The sequence below is a fragment of the Dermacentor albipictus genome, chromosome 3 (assembly GCF_038994185.2).
Source record: "Dermacentor albipictus isolate Rhodes 1998 colony chromosome 3, USDA_Dalb.pri_finalv2, whole genome shotgun sequence".
NCBI lineage: Eukaryota > Metazoa > Arthropoda > Arachnida > Ixodida > Ixodidae > Dermacentor > Dermacentor albipictus.
The window spans coordinates 156,265,841-156,285,986 of record NC_091823.1 but is presented as its reverse complement, the minus strand read 5'-3'; the positions used below and the strand labels follow the sequence as shown (position 1 = coordinate 156,285,986).

General features: G+C 41.7%; 1 protein-coding gene across 1 annotated transcript in view; it reads left to right on the top strand.

The window, feature by feature from the left end:
• The first annotated feature begins 45 nt into the window (after positions 1-45).
• LOC135920591 (uncharacterized) overlaps positions 46-20,146 on the top strand; it is a 47,845-nt gene continuing 27,744 nt past the window's right edge. Inside the window, exons 1-3 of the mRNA XM_065454910.2 lie at positions 46-349; positions 7,184-7,452; positions 14,579-14,699. Of these exons, the coding sequence (XP_065310982.2) occupies positions 46-349; positions 7,184-7,452; positions 14,579-14,699 (694 nt within the window). The remainder of the gene's footprint in view (positions 350-7,183; positions 7,453-14,578; positions 14,700-20,146) is intronic.

The window sequence follows — 20,146 nt, the reverse complement described above, 5'->3', positions numbered from 1 at the left end:
GCGCGTTCTCGCGCGCCGAGACTCTGGAGTCGAGAGTAGTCACTGATGCGTTCGAATTTGAAGCGAAGGCGCTCGTTTTGTTCTTGCAGCGCAGATATGCACGTGTGTGACGTCAAATGGAAACGATTTGAGACGGAGCACAGCGCGTTGAAGCGCATTACGAGATGCCGCGCTCCACGAGACTTGAGCCACTTGCGCGTTGCGCAGCTCGCGCTCATCAGCCGAGCGCTGTGGTACAGCGTCCGTTCTATTTCCCGTTGTTTTGCGGCGCCCTTCGCGACGCCGGCCAGCGACTGCATGTTGGTGAACATGTTTCCCCTCCTTGTCAGACGGCGGCCTCTTCAGCTTGGTAAGACAGCATCGATTCATGTTTGGCGTTAGCTATAGTTTAGCTTTGCGGCATTAGTTTAGCTTTGCTCTCTCGCTCTTTTTTTTTTTGTTCCACCGAGGCTAACTTTTTTGGTGATGTGTGCGTGTGCGTGAAAGTGCCCAACTTGAGAAATATAAGCCAAACAGTATTCTATAAATGTTTTGTTTAGGAGATTGCAACGCTACGCACGTGATCTAGGTAGCAGCTAGTTTAAATCGGTCATAAAATTTTCACAGAATAAATGATATGCGATCGAATAGGCATGTCAGTGATCCGTACCCAAATAGAACAGCGCAAACAAGTCGAAGGATGAAGATAGGCGAAACAAGACGAAGGGCTGAGTTCTAACAATATTTTATTGCAGTGCGCGTTGTGAATATATGTGCAAACTAGCGCAGCTTTCACGCACACACGCTAGGCGAGCAGACGCAATACTCAAGAAATGAAAACAAACAAATTGCATATGTTAATGACAATTATTAAGACATTGAAAATCACGCATTTCCATGCTTTATATAATATATGTATTGTAGCCCCGACAAACTTACCCGCCTCCGCACATGGCTGATATATATATATATATATATATATATATATATATATATATATATATATATATATATATATATCCCCTGACAGCTCAAACAAATTAAGGTGCTCAAACAGGCATATTATTACTAGCCTGGCAGTTTCTGCGGCCCAATCTTGCATGTTGTTTGCGCATTTTTCCTTCTTATGACATTGCACTGGTCAAGACAACTACCCGCAACCACCATGAAAACTTAAAAGTACCCAGCTGTGACATTTGTGGAAGTCGGCGCTTTCTTTTGTCTCGATTATCTTCGTACATCCTTCTGTTAGTGCTTCAAGACCTTATATATATATAAAAAGGTTTTACTTAGTACATGCATACTGCACACCACAACAGGGTCATATAGCAATAGATGTACGTCATAATAATACAAAAAACAATGCAAGGTATGGACCGACACATAATAAAGAAAAAGACAATTGTGAATGCAGGATGGTGCTATTAATTAGCAACAAAAATACATAAGATAAAGTAATTTGAAAAAGGAAGATAGAGAAAGATTATTAAAAGGTACAGTAACAATTACTACAGTGATGAATACAATGAAGTGAGATATCAAAGCAGAAAATACAATTATCAGTACATTAGAAAGGTGCAATTGACATCCAAAATACAGCTAGAAGATACAGGAACATAAATAGGTACACAAGGAATGTAAATAGGTACAGCCATGAGCAAAAGTATACGCACAACAGGGTCTCCGAAAAAACTAAATCTCTTTGCAATTAGCATGCATAAACTGAAATTGACGAGTAGACTGGAAAGTTCACAATGCCAAGTTTGGACTGCAGTCCTCAATTTCAAGTTGCATTCACAGGCTGAGGAAAAAAATCGAATTTATTGAGCAATCCCTGGTCTGTGTACTTTTGCTCACGGGTGTACTTATTGGGTGTATGTTTGTATAAGGTTCCCTGAGGTGACTCCACTCAGCCATTGTATGCGGAAAGAAAGAAAATTTATGAGTATCAGTTTGTGCAAATTAAGGTGTTAGTGAGTGAGCCATGCCATGTTGTGTGTACCTTGAAGATAAAGGGGTTAAATATACAGTTGGCTCCAGTGATTACTTGTGGTTAAGAAGAAGGAAAATAAATTAAAGGCCGTACGTTTTCACTCTGGCTGCAAGTGTTTTAATGTTATTGTAGTTTTCATAAGCTCTCTAGGAGAATCGGTTGCTTTAAATTTAAAGTAAACAATCCTGAATGCTTTTGTCGATTGCATTCTAGTCTGTTAATGTGATATTTAGCATAAGGGTTCTGCACTATAAAAGTGTACTTCATGTTTTGGATCGATGTATGTAAGGTATGTTAGCAGTTTTACATTTGGGGAAGAATTTCTAAGCTTATGTTTCGAGAAGGACAGCTTGCGGAACGGGAAGAAGAAAAGTTATCTGTGTGTGGATTCCAGGAGAGATTCTTGATGATTGTTATGCCTAGGTACAATTGTTGACCTGCTTCAGCGGTAATTCTCCCAATTTATACTGATACTCTATAGAGCAGGGGCATCCAAACTATGGCCCGTGGCCGACGGCAGTCCTTCCGATAATGGCCAGCCCGCAGGTGGGCTGCGTTTCCCCACAGAGCCTTAGTTGAGTCTCCACAATACCTTGCGCTATTGCGCTTCTGCCCGGGAGCTGGCTTCACTGTAGTTACAAAATCATGCCTCGATGCCACCTCGTACGGGCAGCGCAGACAAATCAGGAGCCTCATTTGAGCATCGCATGAGGAGTTCGTGACTCTCCAATTGGTAATTCCAGCCCAGACGTAACAAGATACATTGGCGCTTTCTCGACTGTGTCCAGGTGCTCTGGGCCCAGAGAGCACCTACCAGCTATTCGCCTACTAAACTACAGCATGTATATAGCTGCATATAATATAAGCTCCTTTTTTCTGTCTGCAGCATGCATGGTGTGGTAACCGGGAAGGATATCTTTATAAATAATTAGAAAAGTCTGTCTGCTTACAGCTCAAAGTGCAGCAAAGTAAAATCCAACTGGTGAAAAGCATGCCTGTAGTCCAAAAATGACTCGCAAGCCATATAATAAATGTGCTGAAGTTGGTAGATTGTCAAGGCCAATGTCTTTTCTTTTGCACTGTAAAACTGCTTGGGCAAGTTAGTTGATACATTTTAAAGCCATTGGAGCACAAAGAAACATGGACAAAGAAGAGAACAGGACACCGGAGAGGAATTGCCGCCCTATGCATAGAATCCGCTCTCATGAAATCCTGTCCACGTATGATGCAGGCTAGCGTTGAACAATTGACGAAGCTCATTGCAGCAGGATATATCCGTGCTTGGTTTTGGAAGCTGTCTTGGAGACTCTCCTGAAAAAGGTAAAAGGCCCCAGATGTACAACCAGCATCTCAGCCTGAAAAAAAATAAAAAGGGGCCGAAGTAGTCACTTACGTGCATGGGATGTTCCACATCATCAAGAAGGTTGCTGGTAGGCATGGTGTACCAGTGGTTTTTTTGGAGCTGCACAGACTAGCAGGCCTATGCCTGTGCATTCTTTGTGAACAAAGAAGGCTTGATTGCCAGAAGAAGCATGCCAGGCCGTTCGTCAAATGTGCAACTGGTGTCATTTATATGATACTGCAGTCATGTGGGAAGGTGTGCATAGGTTTGCAGTGTTAACGACCAAGCACGGGAACACGAACTGTCAATCATTGATGGAGACAGTGCGCATCTGCCTGCTCATTGCCTGGCCTGCAAGTGTGAACTACGGTTTAGTGAGCTGAAGTTTTTGGGCAGAAGTAAGGGCACTAGTGCTTGTGAACTTTTGGAAGCTTATCATCCTAGAGAAAGAGGCGCGGATTGTGTCAGTGACACGTCGATCTGCTTGTTTGGTAGCAACAGACGGCTTTTTTAATTTTTTTTTTGCCACGAAGATTGTGTAAGCACGTGCTATACTCTGTATATCTATTCTTGCTTTCCTGTTTCTCTGGGGCGCATCTGAAGATATCCCATAATGCAACTCGTCTCCTCAAGGAGTAAGAATTTAGTACGGCAATGATTATTGTTCATAAGTCATATACCGCAAAATTTAGCAATTAAGGCTGCATGGCTGCGATCATGGAGAACAAAAAGAAAAAAAAGGGGGAAAGATTTTCATATGTGCAGTTGCATAACATTTCTAAATCTAATTTTATTAAACTAGGCGTATGCGCCGACCTATGCAAGTTGTCTTTTCTGGCAACTCTTGGAACATAAACAACCTGAGCGCTTTCTGTATTGTGTATTGTGCTATTTTATTCCTGACAATGCTACGCCCACTTGTCTACACTACCGCACTACTGAAACCTAAACAATATGCACAAAAGTTAACACGGATTTATAGAAATATTGGAGTAGTGGTAATGACATACCATCAGCACAAAGGGCCCTTTGCAAAGAATGGCGACATTTCCCAGACCACCTCAATGTCCTGCAGTTATCTGCTTGGTGCATATTGACTGTGAACAAGCAAAAACTGTGTACTATGTAGTGAGAAATGTGAACAAGCTTGTTTGCCACCACGAATGCTTATTATTATTTCATATTGATATACCCACGGAGTCTTTGTGAGAAAAGCGAGATTCTAATTCTAAAGTAATTATTTTGATCATTTTCTGGACATTATGCCTGAAGGTCCATGCTGCTTATTAAAATAAGGCATTATATTAAGAAGGCACATTGAATAATTGGAAGAACATTTTTAGTCTATGCCCAGTATAGTTACTTAAGTTTGCAAATTTATTTTCAGTAATATTTATTTATTTATTGTCCGACCCTCAACACCACCACTAATTGCCAATCTGGCCGTCTGGCCAAAAACTTTGCAGACCCCTGCTCTAAAGGACTGTTCTTGCATGTTATTCTCAGAGAAACAGATTTATTTGTGTTAATATCAATGACTAATTTACTGCGCCACTACAGCACCTTATCTATATTAGAACTCAATTTGTCTTGGTCACGTAGAGATGTAATAACAGAGATATGAAACAACAAATAGTCAACTGCTGACAAATGAATTTGTGTTTTACGGGTAACTACACTAACCAGGTCATTATTATGCAAAAAGAAACAGTAGTGGCCCCAGAACACTACTCTAAGGCACACCCACCATGACAGAAAAATCGTTGAAGTAGTTCCTATCAACTGAAACGTTCTAAACGCTATGCTGAACGCAGTTTGGGAGGTAATCTCCAATGCATCAAATTAGTATATCTTGAAGATGAAGATTTTTGAGTTTGAGTATATGTTTTTTGTGAATATAACTTGATCAAATACCGCCTTATAAAGTCCATGAATACTACGTCAGTCTGCCTATTGTTGTCTAGGATTTTAGCAAATGTATGAACGACTACTATTAACTGTGTGATTATGTTATGACCCCTTTTTAAACCATGATGTAAATTTATTAATGCTTAGTTTCGATCCAAAAATTTTGTAACATGATTATATAATATTTTTCAACAGCTTATGACATATTGATCTTAAAGAAACGGGGCTGTAGCTTTGGCAATAACTCTGGCAGTTTTCCATTCCGTCGGTAGTTTTGCTGACAGCAAGGGCCTTTAAAAAAACACAAAAAGAAATTCGGCACTCGTTTCTGCGTAGCCTCAAAGAACAATACTGTAAAACCTTGTTATAACCAAGTTGAAAGGAGAGCCAGAACTACTTTGTTATATCCATTACTTTGTTATATTCACTATGGCATGTAGTACTGCACTAGAAATCTCTATAGGGATTTTGAGAGGAATTTCACTTTGTTAGATCTATTATTTCAGTCTACCCCCTTTTTTTATAATGAGATTTGACTGTATTTCGTAAGTCATCAGGAGTGTGGTATGTTTTCGTGTTGAGATTTAAAAGCAATGAAACGATACCAGGGTAGGAAAGGAAGCTAGCTTGCAATGGCTGAAAAGCTATTGTGCTTGGCATTCCACAAGAACTTGAGTCAGAAAACACACTATGAAAGTAAGCATTAAAATGCGGTGCTATTCTTTTTAAATTGGTGATTATTGTTTCATTAATTGGTAACTCTGTCACATGGGGCTTGTTACCTTTCCTAAACTTCCATAACTTGTACAATTAATTGTGCAGGGACAGTTCAAATGCAGTGAGTATAATACATATAAAGAATCTTTTGTTTTCTCAGCATAAAGTGCACATGGGCACTCGCGACAATATATAGGTGACAGTGCCCTTGCATAGCACACTCGAGCTTATTTTATGCATAATTTGTGAAATGCTTGTCACGTGCAATGTACACATGGATGGACATTAGTGTTCAGCTGCAAATGTTGGCACGGGATGCAGAACGGTGAAAACTCAACTTGTTGTGGACGTGAGTGTGAGTGAGTGGCGGCAAGTATGAATGGAAGTGACTTTGACCGAAAGTGAGTACTGGCGAGTATGAGTGGTTCTGAGTAAACGAGTGCGAGTTCACATGAGTGTGAGTTGAGTACATAGCCTGTGAAAGTATTGGGGAGCGAGTTTCCATTTATTCTGCTGACCTGTGTGCATCCTGGTACCTCAGATGTTGTGTGGACAGTTGTGCATGTTAAGATAGTGTATCTAAATCAAAACCACTGGTGAGGATAATTATATTTAAAACACATCGCATGCACCTTGAAACACATTCGATTGGACATGTGCTGCAAGTTTACATATTATGTGCAAAGTGTTTTAGTAAAACGAGCTGGAAAGTAGATGGCTTGGTGTTCGCTCTCGGTTTCTATATGTTGTCGTACAGCGCATTCATTTTCATTGTTTTTCACAGGGGTTTGCATCAGGCACATTATTCAAGGAGCTGGATAGGCGCTTACAAGTGCGCTAGACATGAAGTAGTCTATGTGTATCTGATGTTCCTGTGGAAAGTTTTTGCATGAAACCCACATTCTGTAAACTTGACAAAAGTCATTGAAGAACTGAAAATACTTCATCTATACTGAAGCTCTACCCTTTTCACAATTCTGAAGATTCAAGAAATGTGGTAAAAGTAAATCTTTAATGGGCAGGTTTAATCGGTGCCTGAACGGGCAATGCATGGCTTAAGTTACAGTGCAGATGGCATGAATAAATTCCGACTAGACTGACTTTCTTTTCCTTTACATACCAGCCTGTCACCGATTAATGTTTTTAAAAGAAGGAAGGAAAAGAAGAGGGGCCTTGCATTAGAAGAGGGAAGTGAAGTAGGATTGACTGAAATGCACCTTGAATAAGCCCACTACTGTTTGCAGGAGCACAACTTGTGGAGACACTGCTGTGCTGCCAGTTCCACACCAAAAGTACTGTGCTTCATTCCACTGCATATGCCCTCAATGCTGAGGAGGCTAGCCAAGCCGCCGACCTTGTGGAGATGCGGCTGAGGTTGTCTACGTGCAGCGCCCTCTACCAAGAGTGGCGAAAGGCTCGGCGAGAGTACCGAAACGCCCCCACAGACGGCATAGAAGTGGACGTGGACTTTGTTTGCTCGGCGATGAATGCTGACCAGAGCAGCTTTGTTGAGGTGAGTGGAAAATGTAGGTGGCTGGGTTTGTTGGCGACGTCAAGCCCCGTTTCCATGGGGAGAGATGGCCAGCTCGAGATTACACTTCTTGGTGGTGTGGTCTAGGCCAGCTGTCCTTTATAAAATTGATGAGCACTTGCTGCAGTAATGCAGTGTACATTCAGGGGTAATCTGTGGTTGAACAAGTCTTACGATGGATCCAATGTTTCAACAAGGGTTCTTGTCTTTGTCGGGTCAATGACTGCTTTCGGTGGTTGCCCAAAAGCATTTGTTGCAATGACAAAAATTAGTGCCCTAGTTTTTTTTGAAACTGAAACTGAAACTTTATTTTTCAAGAACATCAGAAAATATATATATAGGTTAATGTTACCGTTTGAAGCATGACACGTCTTGTGTATAGGAACGGAAAAAGATCAACAGGAAGAGGGCGTTTTTATTAGTTATATTATTGATTGAAACAGCACTCTTGTAGTCGCGCAACATCGGAACTGAAAGAATGCATTGCGATTTGAAAATGTTACGTATAGCTTGATCGTGGCATTTTGACTCTCAACATTTGCTTTTGCAGTTGTTCTAGAGGTTTTAGATAACTAGTGTACATGACACCCCATGATTCCCGGCAGTAACTGGATTCATGCCTTGAAGTGAAGCATTTTCTCCACCTTGAGGCATGTCCGACCACTGTTCATCATTTTAGGCAGTGTTTAAGTGATTCGTCCGATGTGCAGTATACTCGTCATGTACGGTTCTTGCAGCTACTCAACATGCTTTGTCATCAACACCTGGCATACAACCAAGTATACAGTGTCCTAGGTCCGTACCCAGATGTGCCCGTCGCCACTCATGTGCATTACAGTTCATTACACATAAGCATGTGTCATAATGTCTGAAAACGATGCTATGATTTTGCTTGTTAGCTGTGATGGCAACACACTGATGGTGATGTACACAAAACCCAGTATCCTGAAATTTTGTTGCATGCTAGGAAGAGCTTGGGTGGTCAGGATCAGGTCTGTAGTCCTTCACTGTGTCTTCTCTGATAGACTAGATGTAGCCTGGGAACATTAAACCCTTAACTGCTGATAACAAGTCAACTCGTGACAATGTTCGCGCTACCTTGTAATTTTGCCGTATAAATAAATAATACACAATTTCTCTTGCTTTTTCTTTTTTTTCACCAAAAGCAGGAAAAGCAGTGTAGGCATTCCTGGCATCATTAAAAAAAAATCGGTGCCCTTCCACTTCATAAAAAAGGATGACCAGCATTGCTCTGAACGTGGGCCCCTTAATGGCGAACTGCACCTCTGCCGTGAGTCGGCCCGGTATTGCACCATCTTCGGGATCCGCCCATGTATGAGGAGTGCTTAACGCCTGCTTCACCTAGGCCGTGGGTCGGTTCGGCATTTCACTATCTTCAGGATCGGCCCATGTAGGAAAAATTGTTGGTCTATGTCCATGGAGACGATATCTGCCACAACCTAGCCATAAACAGGTTTGCTGTAAAAAAGTACAAAAAGAAACCAGGTAAAAGAAAACTGCACTTTTGACAAATTTATCAGTATTTAAGGGGTTAATGCCAACCTCTCACCTGCTCATGCCAGAGAAAGATGAGAGAGGAAGGATGTAGAGGTCAACACACACGTTAGGGTAGTAATTAAACAAATAAAACTTGTGCTGTTACCGTATTATGCTACCCCATGCTATCTGTTTTCTCCCCTACATTGGAGAAATAGGGGAAGGGTATAGAAGTGGGGCAGTGCACAGACAAGGTTATCCTCAGCACAGTGGAGGTCAAGCTGTGCATGAACAACTATAGAAAGGAAAAACAATGCATGGAGACAGGAGTAAAGGCAAAGGTGATCAAACACAAGTGGTAGAAAGTGAAGGGCATTGGTGCATTGAATCAGTGCAGTAAATATGGAGTGAACAAAACCCACAAAAAGAAGAGGAAACAAAGCCATAAAGTGATTAACAGTATAAGGAACTGATTTCTCTTGGCAATTAAAGTTCCCTGACCAACGAAGCGCCATTGCGGTGGATCACATAGTAGATGTTGCTTGAGCATCAACCCCTTCAAGTGCTTTTTGAGGTGACGACCATCATTACGGAGTAAACCTGGCAGTTGCAAACCCATCTTTGATGGGTGTGGAATCCTTAGGGTGACAAGTAGATGCAGTCGCACATGTTGCGCTCCTCACTAGCAAGGCAAGTCATGCATCAGTGCTCCTTCGATTGCCCTGCTTGGTATAGTAGTTAACTTCTTGTTTTTTTTCTTTCTGTTCATGCTGTTTGCTGCTGTTGTCTTCATCATGATGACAAAACAATCTTTCGCTTGTTAGTGAGTGCATGCATTTGTGTTTGTTAACGTGAAGCCTTCTTTGCATCTTCATTTGATTTTCCCACTGTGGCTGCTGCTGCTGCTGCTGCTGTGGCTGTCTTGCACCTCGTGTCATGGGTGGTTCAGAGCGTGTATACATGGAAGGACCTAGGCAGAGAGGAAAGGAGATGCGAGAAACTCGTTTAGACATTTCCATCGCGTCGCATGTGCACAATGTCCTCTGGAGCTCCCTGGTCGCCCCCACATCTCTTCACAGTTGTACTTACCTGTGACCCCCCGCAGAAGCTTTCCAGAAACTGCAGCACTTGGCTTTCTACGAACATGCCAGCCCAGAGGAAAGCTAGATAGAATGGGAGAGGGGGCATAGAATGGGCAGAACTGACACAATCGCAAAATGTGTGAATAACAGCCTTGGCACTCTTGCAATTCCCAAGGAAGGGATGGGGTGGAGTGGAAGGGAGGAAAAGGTGATGTCAGAAGGCAAGGAAGTGCTACTATTATAGGCATGACAGCAGTTGCGGGGAAATTGGAGAAATTTAAATTAAAGGTACGGTACGGTACAATTCTGCTATTTCTGAAAAATAAACACCGTGCAAATATGTCAAGCAGACAACTTACACAGGGTGTGCAGAAGTAGGGCTACATTAATGAAAGTTCCCTGCGGGGTCTAAGCGAAACTACAGAAGTGGTTGTACGTCAAATCAACTCTTCTATGCCTGCAGTGGCAGCTTTTCGGTTTGTGGCATTGCGTGAGGTCGCAGGTTTGATCGCAACCGTGGCGGCTGCATTTCGACGGGGGGAAATAAAAAATGCTTGTGCACTTAGATTTAGAGACACATTAAAGAACACCACAATGTCAAAATTAACCCAGAGTCTGCCACTATGGCATGCCTCATAGTCCAATTCTGGTTTTGGCACTATAACTCATTGAAAGTCTAATACTTCTGCCATGATGCGATGTGTCGTATGAAGCAATGACAATGCTCAACCCTCTCAGAGGTTATGAAATATGGTGCACCAACTCCTCAAGCAAACATGGTGCACGCAAGTTATCGTTTAACATCAACTCACCACTATCATGTAGGACTAGACATTGAAGAAATTAAACATTTGGCGCCAACATCACTGCTTATTATCATCAATCAAAGCAAAAAGCACAGAAAGCTTCGCTTACAGCGATTTCCACAGTGCATAGGATCAGCATATATTTATTTTGTTTAGTCTTATCATCACGTGTGGGGATTGCTTTGTAGATCACAAGCGGTCACGCAGGCTGGTAAGACTTGTATTATTTTGGACGGATGCCTGTACCCTACTGCTGTTGCCTCACTACATCACTCTGCCAGCTTGCTGACTCCCACATTGCAACCTTAAAGCGCAAACTTAAACATCAATTCTTTCAGGACAGCGGATTAACTTGTACCACATTTTCATGGACTTGTAGTTGCACTAGTCGCTTTGCCGTATAATTTCCTACAAGTGGATGTAACAAAACTATTTTATTTTATGCGTAATGAAGATTTTTTGACCATTATACTGAAATCTGAACACAAACAGCAGAGAGCTCGTGGCATGTGCAACAAAGGATGCTTTGATACATTCTGCACTGTCTAATTGCAGCCGCAATGAACTACTACCCCTGCACAATCAGGATGTTTGTTGCAGATCATATTTTATAACGATCCATTTTGTTTTCCATTCTTGTTCTTCGCCATTGGTTGAGATGGAGAAGTGTTGCTGTGTCACTGGGATAGGTCACTCAATGTAACAAATGAAAAGAATAAAAATTTAACTGAATTGCTGCAAAATACGACCTCATCCGCTCCCGTGTTCTCAGCACTTGTGTGACCTATCAGCATTTTGTGAATATGCCGGAGGAGACTGCAAATCTCTGATCTTGTGCAGTGCTGGTTACTAGATGCCAAAACAAAGAAAGGTTCATTTTTGTGTTTCTTTAGAAGCAGTCACTCACGTACAACAGCAAGCATTGCATGGAATCAGAGGCTCGCAACATTTTTCCAATATGTTCGAGGAATGCTACGACCTCGCTTTGTTGCAGTGCTATTTCTGTGCGCACACTAATGGTGATGATGTATTAGTCTTGACAGCTGCATTTCAGAAAATAGGCATCTTGCTGAAGAAGCCATGGCTAAAAAGAATCTTGCACGGTCCTTTGGCAGTGTACCTTGGACTTTCACATTGACTCTGGCTTAACCATAGTTAACTTGCCATGACCATTACATCACCCACCATTACACCCCCCTTCTGCATTCAACAGTTGTTACGAAGGTACATCGGCTCCCACTTCAGCTTTGTTACAGCAGTGTTTTACTGTAGTCACATCACACAGCGAAGCAGCTACTGCAACCAATCTTTACAATGGCTAACCTCCCCTTATCTCCCTCACCCCCTCCCTCTTGTCTCCTTCATTATTTCTGTAACAAAAAGAAAGAACAGTCAAATTCAAATAATTCGACCCTGAGGGGACGGACTAAATTGATAGAATTATCTGTTGGGATGAATTAAACAAAATGCAGAAAAAAATTCCAGAACACACAACTGATTCATTTGGCCATATGTAGGCTGATTCTAAGACGCCCGCGAATAAAATGTGCACCTCCTTGATGTGTGTATGAAGTAGTAAACTAACATAGAAATTACATGTAAGCTCCAAACAAAGAAGAAATGTAATACGCACCCGATTCTGTTTTCGCAAGAAAATGTGCAAGGGTCTAACATGTGTTGCATAGTTGCAGCTGAATTCGAGACCCTGGTTATGTAGTAAACAAGATGCGAAACTTGTGGGATTGTTCCCCTCCTGCGACAAGTTATTTCTTCATCCACTTTCATTTCCATTAATTGATTGTTTCTGTATTTCATTTATTAAGAGGAAGCTTTAGCTCGGGTGCTGCTATCTAAATACGTGTAAAAGGAGAATTAGTTTTTCTCGGTAACCACTGCACCAAATTTGACGAGGTTTGTTGCATTTAAAAGAAAAACTTAAAATCTAGTGACAATTGGTTTTGAATTTTTGAGTTAGGTCGTGGATTTTTTATTAAAAATTGGCAAAAATTGAAAGTGTTCAAAAAACGGAACTATGAAGTTTACAACTATGTAACTCAACAACAAAAAAGGATAATACAGTTCTGTGAATTGCATCTAATAGTACATCTAAAGTGGACAAAATTGATATGTTACGCATGAATATAAAAAAATGTTATAATGTGGAAATACAGCTTTTGCAGAACCCTTGTAACCAACGTAACAAATTGACATAAGATGTATAATGACATATAAAATTTGTCCGCTTTGAATGATCTAATGGATGCCGTTTACAGAACCCTGATATCTGTTCTTGATGCAGAGCTATGAATTTGTAAACTTCGTGCTTCTATTTTTTTCAAACGGTCGAATATTTGAAAATTTCCTTAACACAATTCAAGCCCTAAATCAAAATTCCGCTTCCAACAGTCACTAGAACTTAACTTTCTCTCTCAAATTCAACAAATTTCATTAAAATCGGTCCAGGGGTTATCTCAGAAAAAAGGTTTTTGCATTTTACATGTATTTGACTAGGCCGCGTCGGAGTTAGGCCCGAGCTAAAGCTTCCTCTTAAGCACAAGTAATTTCCCCTATGTGGTCCTTGGTGTCAGTGTTTGTTGGCTTCTAATGATATGACTAATAAAAATCAGGCTCCTCGGTTAACCCCCTTTCTTCTTGTTTATAGTTGCAGCTGGTTTCTTAAGGTAAGCTTCGCCACATATGATTTAAAAGCAGCTTCGCTTCAGTGCATTTGTTTTATGCGGTAAAACATACAAACGTCATGAGGGCAGTTTTAGTTTTCTATCCGACTGCATAGTCAATTTGCGCCCGAATTTTCTCGAAAGAGAAAAGGTGCGTTAGAATCGAGAAAATATCGTAATCAGACAGGTTGAGTTATGGTTATTGCTTGGAAATCTTCCTAAAGCATGCAGAAAAATTCGGAGGACGCTTAAGGTTTGCCTTTAACAGTGGAACGTGATAGCATAAAAAGATCTCTGACTGCTCCTCAAGTTTCCCAGCAACTGCGGCTTATGTGACCATAATGGTTACTGGGAAGCACTGGCCGCAAACACTATGCACGAAGGTGAGATTCCTGGTAGAAACGCGGCCTCTTGCGTGGGCTGATCTTCTATCATTGTTTTGCACTTTTAATATTTCAGTCTAAGAAGAATTAACATAAAAGGCATGCACTGTCGGTGTTTTGTTTCATGACATTTGTTTGCGGGCTGTCGTTTTCAAAATTCTTCAAAATTCTGAAGAATAACTTTGTAAAGAATCAAGGTATGAGCAACTTTAGGGATAGAAAAACTTAAGTGCCATATAGAATGTATATGGTAATTTTGGCTCACAGGACGCCTGCTGCTGTCACCGGAAACCGACACCATATTTTCTGCAACATGGGGCCCTTAACACTGTCGCATTAAAATAGGCATTTTTGACGGGAGGTGATGTGTGTTCAATGCATTTACTGTCCCCTAAGCTCTGCCGAGACAGACGCTGCCACCAGAAGGGTCGCTATTGGGTTTACAGTAAGGGTCGGCCATGTGCGTGCTGACTCGTGATGCTTGAATTATCCGGTGAGGGCTAATATTAGGATTGAAATAATGAAAGTTTGGTCTCATAGCCATAGGCGCCAGCCAGGAACTGCAGTCAGAATCGAATGAACCAAAATATTGAGTTAACCCAAGTGGTGTTAATGAGCCTGCTGTATTAGCACCCTTTGTCATGTCAGCCATGGCCTTGCAGACGGGGCGGCCCCTGGCAGTTCTGCTGCATGGTGCCCCAGGAAGCTACCGTGACTTCTCCGAGAACCTGACTCCCCGACTCATGGGACATGGCGTGGATGTCCTGGCTCCAAATTTCCCCGGTCAGTTTCTCTTATGATTTGTGGCCATTTTCAGGACAAGATGTTGTCAATTAAAGAGCTCTCACAAATAATGCTAATGACATTTGTGTCTTTGTTTCACTTTGGTGGTGATGACAAGATGAATTTTTTTTGCAGGTATTTTTGGTCATATCTTGACAAAAGGTAGTGAGCTTGCTGTTCACCAAAGGAAAATGATAAATTAGGTTAGGTCAAGCTAGTGGATAGCTTTTATGAAGCTCTTTAAGCATTTGTTCAGTGCACAATATTTTTTACAAGTGGTGAAGACCAAGATTGAAAGCTGTGTTTGCTTTTCTGTATGTCCAGATTGAAGGTGATTCCATCATTAATGATAGATCATCATTTCATCATTGATGATAGATTTTGAGTTCCTTTCGTGCGTCTGTATGCTTCTTCCAGCAGTAAAAGAGCAGCTGCCGGTTCACATTCTCATTTATTTCTAGATGCAGCATAATTATTATTTTTCTTTTGCATATTAGTAGTTGATCAAATGACGATGGCCTATTGTGGCCAGCATTCGTGCTAATGCAGGAAGCTGCTTCAAGAGTCGAAGCGTCAAGTTTGCTTGTGGACTCCACTACCATTTTAGAGCAAACAGTTGTCAGCGCTGTGTTTGATGCTTTACTTGCCCTTTTGTTTCTCAAACCCTCCCAATGCTGTTTTCTTTCTTAGTCAAGGGTAAAACCTTCTTCTCTGATGTTCTCCTCTATATGCAGCTGTGCCATATTGCTACGAGCTTTATGGTCTCCGATTTGCCAAATTCATTGCATTGTTAGTCTTTGTTCTCATGTTGATGTCATCACTGTGTCATAGTTGACATTGTCATTGTGTTGTCAGCCGCCATTGTCTCAGTGCAGCCTACAGCAAACTTTTGACACCAGTTTGTTGTCTGTGACCTCCATCTGTTAAGACTTGTACAGATCTCCCTCAGTTTTTTTTTTGGCATACCTACTACTCTGCCCACCACGAAGCTTACATGAACCCAACATGAGCATGTCATCATAAGGTGTGCGAAAATATTCTGACCATCTAATGTGTACACAAGCTTCTTTTTTCCCCAGTTAAACATTCTAATGGTAACCATCATTAGGCGAGATAAAAGACAATGCAAGTAGGACTTGTTAGTTGCGGTTGTTGTCCATGCACTGCCAAATAAATTTGTCAGCTCTTACCCGCACTTTGTAAGTAGGTCAGCTTGAGACGTGCTTTGTAGGTGGCAAGCGCATTGATGCAGGCTGAAGCAGGTGTTCACTAAACCATACCTGCTACTGTTTGCTTGCTTTAGTTCAGCTTTACTTCAGTAAGTAGAGGGAGATTCGCGAACAATGTAATGAAGAAGAAGATGCACTTCTGTTTTGTAGCTGAGCTTGTGTTTCAGCCTGAGCTGCCTGGGTTTTGTTAATGAGCTTCGTGGCCTCACTAGATCACCTGACATTTGGTGGAGATGCTGAGAATATTGGCATCCACATCGGAGTAGCAAATAAGTAGCTTTGAGGAGACCCACGTGGATTCGTTAGAAAATCAGTGCTCCAGGTGGACAGGTGATAAATCCACTGCTTTTCTGCAGCAGTGACTGACTCTCAGCTGTGAAAGCCAGGATGCTAATAGAAGGCAGGGTAATGGCAGAATAAACGATGGCTTGAAGCACTGGAATGATAAATAGCCAAATGAATTTCACAAAGCATTTAGGCATTGTCTGCGAAGTGCTCATCTATTTCATGTTTGTAAAGGCACAGCCAATTTCTTTGTCTATGCTTGTTGGTTTGGCTGCCTTCTAGCATAGCAACAGCTTCTTTTTGGGGCTTCATTGCCAATGGGCAATTCGGCAAGAAGCTGGAAGCAAAGTTTAGACTTTATTAAAAGCAGTCATTTCTATTAGAAATTATTTGTATCATTTTTGTACAGCATATTGATCATTACTGTGCTGTTTAAAAAGAAAATATGTATTTGCACAGTATTCAAGAGGCGAAAGAAAAACATGGATGTGAAAAAATGCTTGATATTGTCATTTTCTGCTGCACCGAACAGTGCTATGACCACTACAGCACTGAAAGCCTCTGTAGACCTCTTTATCTTTGTTTATTACTCATTGTGTGCCCAGAATTGTAAAGCTTGTAGTGTAGCAACAATTCAAGCGAAGAGCAGATAAGGTCATGCAGTAATCCTTGGAGCTCTTCTAAGTGGTATATGGTGCCTAAATCACTTTGCTGCTTGATTGTACTATTTGTTCTCCGAGGCTGAAAGTGCCAACGGGTGGTGACATGTAACTGTATATCCTCATGTAAGGGTTGCACCTTGTTTTGTTAGGACTCAGATATCAGAGATATTTATTGCACTCAATTAAAAAATAAAGATTTGCAGATGTATGCCAATGCGAGCAACCCATGCCTCATGCAGTGAACCACTATGACATAGGAGAGTAGTCTGTTTTGCGACAGCCATAATTCTACCCAAGACTTTGCAAATGCTCCAGTATGTCCAGTGCAATTCCTTTGCTATGCCTAAGCCTTAAGCTTCACTACATTTGGGCTTTGTACTTGTATACTCTTTGTTATATTCGATGCATGTTCCTGTATTCAGCACTGGCTATAACGACATGTTTGGCAATGTATTCCGATGGGCTGGTGTTCTCACTGGTGCCCTGGTCATGCAGCTGCTTCGCGGCTCCAATGGAGGTTACATTACTGGCTGTTCTTTTGTTGACATTTGATACCAACCATGCTGGGCGGCCTTCATCGTCGCTGCATGAAGACCATTGTGTAATTCCCCTGAATGGCTTCATTATAAATGTAAACAACCTTGAATCTGCCCTGAAAAACAAGCATGCTTGCCACCATAAGCAATGACCTGAAAATCTGTTATCTTAGGTTTGATAGTTACCTCAGTAATTGTTGGCACGTAATCTCGGAGCTGGAGGAGCTAATGTCAAATTCACCGAAGTGCACTGTCTGAGGCCTGTGTTAACAGGTGAAGGAGAAAAAAAAAGGCTTGCTGCATATAGAGCTTACACAACGAAAAAAAGAAAAAAAAAACTAAATAAAAGAACATGCATGTTTTCACACAGACTGTGAAAAATGTAATACAGGTAACGGCATACATTTCAGGCAGCTTTAAGGTAGCTTACTGCACAAGCATACACCGAGTGCAAGGATTGATCACAAGGCAATGTGCTTGAACACACATGCTCCTCAGCAGTGCATGGGGGCAGGTGCCATGTACACAAAGCAGTGCTGCCTCTGACATGTTATGCATATGTACGTATGTATGTGTGTGTAGGTGTGTGTGTGTGTACATACGCATTTATGTATCACGTCTATTTCGTAAGATAAATATGAAGTGTGCTGTTTGCTGCTGTGTACAGTATGGAGTGACGACATCTCTGTCAGGCAGCATGAAGTCACCTTGATTTTCTTTACAAGCATCTGCGTTGACCATACATTGTCTGTTAGACTGCACCCTTTCAAGTCTATTGTCAAACATTATTGTTGCTATTATTATTATTAGACGATGTGAGATTGAGCTAATTGGTGTTCTGCTCCTCATTTTTGGAAAAATTCATTCGTTTGTGTCTGACATATTTCGCATCATGTGTTTTTTTCTTGTGTACTGAAAGAGTTGGGAATGCACAACATACTTGCACAGGGGAAAAAGTGCAACAAGACTGGCTTGCCGAAGTTGAGGTACGAACTACGAGGCGATTCCAACACTGATGCCATCAAGTTGGCCGGCTTTCTTCTAACCGAATACTAACTGTGAAGGCAAAGATGAAGCTAAGAAGGAACCTAACACACCACGCAATATGCCTTTATGTGTTATGCATTAAGATGGCACTCTTGTGAGTTCTATGAAATGAAACATGTGAGCACATGGCAGGTAGCCTTGTCCAGTGTTGATAATTAATTATGTGGCAAGAATTGTAAGGATATGGGTAGAGTGGACAGTTAATTCTTTTGCATGCTGACACCCACTTTGTGCAAGTGCTTGTTTATATCAGTTTAGTTAGTGAAAATTGCTTCAAATGGAATCAGCATGCTCACGCCTATATTGCTGAAGTAGGTCATGTGCGAGCTTATGAGCCATGCACTCGTTGATTCTACCTCTTGCTCATGCCTTTCCTTGAATACTGGCATGTACAGCGTTTCAGGGTAAACAGTTTTCTTAAATTCTAGGTAGCAAGAGAAAGTGTGAACTGATATGGACAGGCATTACTTATAATTCATTATCATCATCAGCAGCAGCATGGTTACACCCACTGCAAGGCAAAGGCCTCTCCCATACTTCTTCAACTACCCCGGTCATGTACTAATTGTGGCCATGTCGTCCCTGCAAACTTCTTAATCTCATCCGCCCAGCTAACTTTCTACCGCCCCCTGCTACGCTTCCCTTCCCTTGGAATCCAGGTTGTAACCCTTAATGACCATCGGTTATTTTCCCTCCTCATTACATGTCCTGCCCATGCTCATTTCTTTTTCTTGATTTCAACTATGATGTCATTAATTCGCGTTTGCTCCCTCACCCACTCTGCTCTCTTCATATCCCTTAACGTTACACCTATCATTCTTCTTTCCATAGCTCGTTGCGTCGTCCTCAATTTAAGCAGAACCCTTTTCATAAGCCTCCACGTTTCTGCCCCGTACGTGAGTACTGGTAAGACAGCTGTTACACACTTTTCTCTTGAGGGATAATGGCAACCTGCTGTTCATTATCGGAGAATGTCTGCCAAATGCACCCCAGCCCATTTTTATTCTTCTGAGTATTTCACTCTCATGATCCGGATCTGCGGTCACTACCTGTCCTAAGTATATGTATTCCCTTAACACTTCCAGTGCCTTGCTACCTATTGTAAACTGCTGTTCTCTTCCGAGACTGTTGAACATTACTTTAGTTTTCTGCAGATTAATTTTTAGACCCACTCTGCTGCTTTGCCTCTCCAGGTCAGTGAGCATGCATTGCAAGTTACTAAGGTATCCTCCATTAACTCTTATCCCCAATTCTTCCCAGTCCAGGTCTATGAATACCTCCTGTTATCAACATTTCATTATCAACACTGGACAAAGCTACCTGCCATGTGCTCACATGTTTCATTTCATAGAACTCACAGGAGTGGCATCTTGATGCATAACACATGAAAGCATATTGCATTGTGTGTTTGGTTCCTCCCCAGCTTCATCTTTGCCTTCACAGTTAGTATTTGGTTAGAAGAAAGCTGGCCAACTTGATGGCATCATTGTTAGAATCGCCTCGTAGTTTGTACCTCAACTTCGGCAGGCCAATCTTGTTGCACAGTGTAGCATGTCATTTCTGGCACCGACCAAGAAAGAAAAGGTCCCAGCAATAGCTGCGCTGATCTAGCACCATGTTTCCAGCTCAAGCCACAGTGTGTCATCATTCATGTGGAACAAGACCTACTTCTTCCAGGCGTTTTCTTT